At 56.1% G+C, this 5,633-nt stretch overlaps 1 protein-coding gene across 1 annotated transcript; it reads right to left on the bottom strand.

Annotated features, from left to right (window-relative positions):
- Window positions 1–1,680: 1,680 nt before the first annotated feature.
- On the bottom strand, window positions 1,681–5,346 carry FOXA2 (forkhead box A2). Its single transcript, XM_040637816.1, has 2 exons — window positions 5,260–5,346; window positions 1,681–4,250 (listed from the first exon to the last, which is right to left on the bottom strand). Exons 1-2 carry the CDS (start codon window positions 5,344–5,346, stop codon window positions 2,943–2,945), a joined length of 1,395 nt encoding a protein of 464 aa, XP_040493750.1. The 3' UTR covers window positions 1,681–2,942.
- Window positions 5,347–5,633: the final 287 nt, after the last annotated feature.

Below are 5,633 nucleotides of genomic sequence, written 5' to 3'. Positions count from 1 at the left end.
GGGGGGGGGGGGGGGGGGGCGGTGTGTGTGAAAGACAGGAGAAGCGCCGAAAAGCCTCCGAAAGCGCCCCGCTCCCCGACATCCTTTTTATGTATTCGGACAGAACTATATCTTATCGGCCGGGATCAGTGGAGGGGGGAGCGCTAAGTAGTTTAAAACGACCCTCGCACAATGGGCATGCGATACGAAACATAGCAGGTTAGGGCAGCGCTTTCAGGCTCCATTGTCCCCCACTCGGCCCCCGGCCCTGCCTCTCCGCTCCTTCGCCACGGGAGCCTTTTATGTGATAATGAAACACATTTCAGGCCGGGCTCACGACGTGTGTGTCCTTGCCAGGGGGAGAGACTGGCCTGATTGCTGGCTGCGGCCTCCGGATCCCCCCCACCCCGCCCCAATTTCTCTTCCTTGTGTTCCTGGGACAATGTGGCATGTTAAAAAGGGATTTGGAGGCGGGGGGGGGGGAGAGTGGGGAACGCGAGGGGAGGGCAAACCCCCTCAAGCGCGTGGGAAGGCCAGGGCTTGAGGGGGCAGAGACCCCGCAAAGTGGCAGGGGCGAAGAGAGAGGGGGGTCTCCAGGGTTGGGGAGAACCTGGCACACTCCAGGTTTGGATGGTCAACAAGCCCCCAAATCTAGTCCCTGAAAACAGGGTCCTGGGCTGTGAAACTTTGAGACAAAAAGTCCCGGCTTCAGATGCCTGCGGAGAGTAATCGCCCACTGTAAGATAGCTGTGCGCGGTAGTCTGCGGGGACACTGGCTCCTGCCCTCGCCCCGCCAGCTTGTAGGCCCGCACATGCCCCCAAGGCAAAGTCAAACCCGGGTCCCCTTTGCGCGCCCAGGCGGCGCTTCTCCTTTGGGGTCTCCGTTTCGGTTGGCTGCCTATTTAGGGTGGCTAAGCCATCTGTGGGGAGATACAGCAAGATTTGTAAGAATCTATTCTAGGTCTTTCTTTATACTTTTGGATTTTTCTTTTAAGGCTCACAAAACACCTCCTCATACCCTTGGCCCTGCAATCCTGGCTTCCCAACCTGGGCTAACTGAACGCGGTTCAAAGGCTGCGGTGTTTGTGTGGGGCTGAGTAAGCACATCTGCAGACCCTGGGCTCTCGCCACTGGTCAGGGTCACTAGACAAGCAGCGCAAGACACCCCCTTATTTCTACCTCATCCCCAAATATACCCTATTTTAAAAAGGAGATTTGGACCGTCATCCTGAGCGGTCCCTTTAAACACCAATTCCAGGAGAAAATCTGTTTCTCTAGATCAGGTGCGGTGGTGGAGGGGGGGCGGTGGAGGAGGTGGTCCCAGAAGCCTCACTGCTCTCTGGCTACAGCTAGGTCTAGCACAACACTTAAGTGAAGGAGGAAGGTAGGATAGGTTGGTGGAGTGTAGACAGGGACCTGAGGCTGTAGGATCCAGGCAGAGTTCCAATTCCACAGGAGGGTAAAGGGGTGCCAGAGAAGCAGAGATGAAAGTCCTGTACCAGGAATTTGCAAATCCAACCTGGGCTCACTGACCTGAAGGGAGGCCTACGATTGGAAATACAGTAAAATTCAGGCTTCGCCCCAGAGAAGTCAGCCCCCTGGGGCCCAAGAGACAGCAACTACATTGTATCTTCACATGACCCAGATGGGAAATTAAGATACGTAGTTTTCTCCCGACTTGGAAGGTAAACCTGCATCAAACCCAGGGAATGGTCCACCTCGGATCTGTGTGTTTCATTGTGTGTAGAGATAAACTTAAAACTCCAAAAGTAATCATAAACAATATTGAGTTCTATTTAATGATGTGCTTGCTGAAGTGTTTAAGGGGAAGTGTACTGATGTCTGAAATTTACTTTGAAATGCATTTAGGTCTATGGCCATAACACTCTGGATGTACTTGATCACATCTGAAAGGCATTTACGGGAAAAAAAAAAAAAACCCAACCCTGAATTGACCAATGGAGGTGTAGATAGCTGGATAGATATGTGATATAAAAAGTATAATGAAACAATAACTGTAGGATCTGGGCAATGGGTACATGGGTGTTTTCTGTAAAATCTGTTCACCTTCAGTATGTTTGAAAGTTTTAATAATAAAATATTGTTAAAACAACAACCATCATGCTCCCCCCTTCACCAAAATAAAATGAAATCTGCAACCAGCCAGGATCCCCTTCCCCCACTTTTAAATAATTCCTGGACCTGTGTATTTTTCAAGTCAGGCAAAGGGAAAAAAATTCTTGAAGATTCAAGGGGTAAAACTGGCAATAACACTTTAATATAGATTTGTGGAACTCTGGCCCTTCCAGCCAGAACACACATTTATAAGCCATAAATAAAACACGCAGAAACCATAAATTAATCAGACCCAAGACCTGGATTTCACCGTGTCAAGAATGGGAATGCATTTTTTTTTTCTTTTTCTTGGTCATTTACAGCAGACCCTTACATCTTTTTTTTTTTCTTTTTAAACAATAGTACAACTCTGCTTCTCTGTTAAAACTACATGGTTTTACACTGAATCACTCACAAAAGTTTGTGGGGTTTTTTTTGTGTTTTTTTTTTTGTTTTTGTTTTTTAATAAAGTAAGACTTCCCTGCAACAGCAGCAATGGAGGAGAAAGACAACAACAAAAAATCAGAACTTTCAAATGCTTAAAGAAGCAGGTGTCTACACAGTAGTGGAAACCAGAGGCTTTTTGCTTTTTTCTTCCTCTTTTTTGTTTGTTTGTTTTTGACTATTTCTCTTTTTGCCTTCCCTCCTTATATAGAATAATAGATATCAGTGTGGCCCATCTGTTTCAGAGGGAGAGTTGCAGAGGGTGAAGGGAGACTGCTGTCCTGGGGGTGGGGATGTAATGGATTTCTTCTCCCTTGGATCTCTCCAACACCCCTTCCTCAAACTCTCCGCCCCACTTCCTCTCTCTTGTCCTTGTCCCGGTCTAGCCCGCTGCAACCGTTTTCTTAAGAGGAGTTCATTATGGGCCGGGAGTACACTCCTTGGTAGTAGGAGGTGTCTGCGGCCAGGGGCGAGGCGTCCAGGCCCCCTTTGTTCGTGACCGGGCCCATGGCCAGGCTACCCGGCATAGGGGAGCCGTAGCCAGGGTAGTGCATCACCTGTTCGTAGGCCTTGAGGTCCATTTTGTGGGGCTGGTGGTGGTGGTGGCTGTGGTGGTGTTGCTGCTCCGAGGACATGAGGTTGTTGATGGAGAAGGGGTGGTTGAAGGCGTAGTGGTGCTCAGGCTTAAGGTGGGCCTCCGGCGGCAGGCCGGGGTGATGGGGAGGGCCCAGCAGATGGGCCGCCGCCTGCTGCTGCTGCTGCCCCGGCGAGGGGGCCGGCTCTGGGGGGCTCAGGGCAGCGGCCGGGGTCCCCTTCAGCTCCCCCAGTGCCCCTCGCTTGTGCTCCTGGCACGGAGAGGCGCTCGAGTGGGGTGACTCGGTGCCCGCCGGAGTCTCGGAGGCCGGTCCGGCGGCCTCCCCGAGCTGACCCTGCGAGGCCTGGGTGCCGGCGGCCGCTTTCTTGCTACCGCCCGTGGCGCCTGAGGCTTCCTTCAGGGCCAGCTGCTTCTCACACTTGAAGCGCTTCTGGCGGCGCAAGTAGCAGCCGTTCTCGAACATGTTGCCCGAGTCGGGGTGCAGGGTCCAGAACGAGCCCTTGCCGGGCTTGTCAGGCGAGCGGGGCACCTTGAGGAAGCAGTCATTGAAAGACAGCGAGTGGCGGATAGAGTTCTGCCAGCGCTGCTGGTTCTGCCGGTAGAAAGGGAACAGGTCCATGATCCACTGGTAGATCTCGCTCAGCGTCAGCATCTTGTTGGGGCTCTGCTGGATGGCCATGGTGATGAGCGATATGTAGGAGTAGGGTGGCTTGGCATGCGTGTAGCTGCGCCGGTACGTCTTGGGGTCGCGCGCGCGGCTCAGGCCTGCCTGCCCGTACATGGGGCTCATGGAGTTCATGTTGGCATAAGGGGTCAGGCCGCCCATGGCCCCGGCCGCCTGTCCCCCGAGCGGGCTGAGGCTGGGACTCAGGTGTGGCCCCATGCCCGCCACTCCGGCCGCCCCAGCTGAGCCGCCCATGCTCGCCATGGCGCCTGCCCCGGGGGACATGCCGGCCAGGGACGGGCTCATGCCCGCGCCCACGTACGAGGACATGTTCATGGAGCCTGCGCTCATGTTGCCGGAGCCGCTGCCCATGGCGGCCGCGGACATGCTCATGTACGTGTTCATGCCGTTCATCCCCAGGCCGGCGTTCATGTTGCTCACGGAGGAGTAGCCCTGCGGACAGAGCCCGGGGAGGGAGGCGCACAGGGTTAGCACCGCAGCTAGAGCGTGCCCTGACCTCCCACCTACCGGGCCAGCCCAGGCCCCCGCCTCCGGGAGGGCCTCTGGGGAGTCCTTCCCTCCCCCGGCCCCCAGACCCGGACACCGAGTCCGTTTCACCCGGAGCGCGCCGGGATCGCCCTTGGAGGAGGAGGCAAGCAGGCTGCTGCTGTTTGCATGTGGCCGGATCTAGCCCTTCTGCGCCTTGCTCAGATTCTAAAGCAAGGGTCCCCCGGAGCACCCCTAGGCCAGGCACCCCAAATTAATCTCCTCTCCCCGACTCTCAGGCCAGCACACCGAATCCGCGCCGCGGCCTCGGCCGCCACCTCGGACTCCAGTGAACAACCTGTGGGTCACAGCCTAGGGCGCCCCAGCGGCCTCAAACGGAGATTGTCCCAGGGTCCTCTCCGTTCATCCTTCCTCCCAGGACCCCATCCCTGGCCCCAGGGGAACCGAAACCCAATGCCTGCGCAGAGTCTGGGGCCAGCTGGAGGCACTGAGTGGAGGGGCAGGGAGGAGATCGAGAACTGAACTACACGCGGCTGGGCTTTGCAGACACAAACTTTCTTTCTCTTTGTCCCTAGTCTTTTGAATCTGCCTCTACCTCAGCCCCCAACTCCTACCCACCTTCTCTCCAGCTCCCCACCCCCTCGCCGGCCGACCTCCCACCCCTCCCCAGCCGCGCGCTGCCAAACATAACTCTGTTAGGATAGTGCGTGGCTCGGCCACGAAGAGGATTTGGAGGCGCCGCAAGTCAATATTTGATCACAAAGTTAATATTATCTCAAGGCTAACAGTGTGTCGTATAAAAAAGAGACCCATTTGAGTCGAAGGAGGGTGGAAAAGGCGGCTGCCCAGAGCGGCTGGGGGTGGGGGCGGGTGCCGGCGAAGGAAGCGGTCCTGAGGTTGGGGAACAGTGCGAACGCCACCACCCCACTTCCCCCTAGAAAAGGCGAGTGCCTACCTCCGGCTCGGCATAGTAGCTGCTCCAGTCGGACGGCTCGTGCCCTTCCATCTTCACCGCTCCCAGCATACTGGAAGCCGAGTGCATGGCAGTTTAAAATTTAACAGCCACAACAAACGACCAGCAATCACCCCCACCCCCACCCTCTTAAAAAAAAAAAAAGTCAGCCAAGGCACCGTCCCCTCCCTCTCTCTCTCTCTCGCACTCCCTCTCTCCGGTTCCACTCCCTCTTTCTCCCTCGGCCGGCCGGAGGCGGTAGTTGGAATGGGCGGGAGGGGTCAGCCACAGGAGGAGGGGGCCAAGGATGGGAGGAGGCCGAGACCCGATCCCCGCGGCAGGGAGCGCCCGCCGCCGCCGCCGCGCTCGCGGGCTGC

This window comes from Ursus maritimus, unplaced genomic scaffold (genome assembly GCF_017311325.1).
Source record: "Ursus maritimus isolate PB19 unplaced genomic scaffold, ASM1731132v1 scaffold_22, whole genome shotgun sequence".
NCBI classification, from domain to species: domain Eukaryota; kingdom Metazoa; phylum Chordata; class Mammalia; order Carnivora; family Ursidae; genus Ursus; species Ursus maritimus.
The sequence above is the reverse complement of the archived record's forward strand: the minus strand, read 5'-3'. Positions and strand labels throughout refer to the sequence as shown.

Coding starts and splice junctions, on each gene's coding strand:
- FOXA2 (XM_040637816.1), bottom strand. CDS start 5,346: ATGCACTCGGCTTCCAGTATGCTGGGAGCGGTGAAGATGGAAGGGCAC. Junction 4,251..5,259: donor GCTACTATGCCGAGCCGGAG/GTAGGCACTCGC, acceptor CTCTGTCCGCAG/GGCTACTCCTCCGTGAGCAA.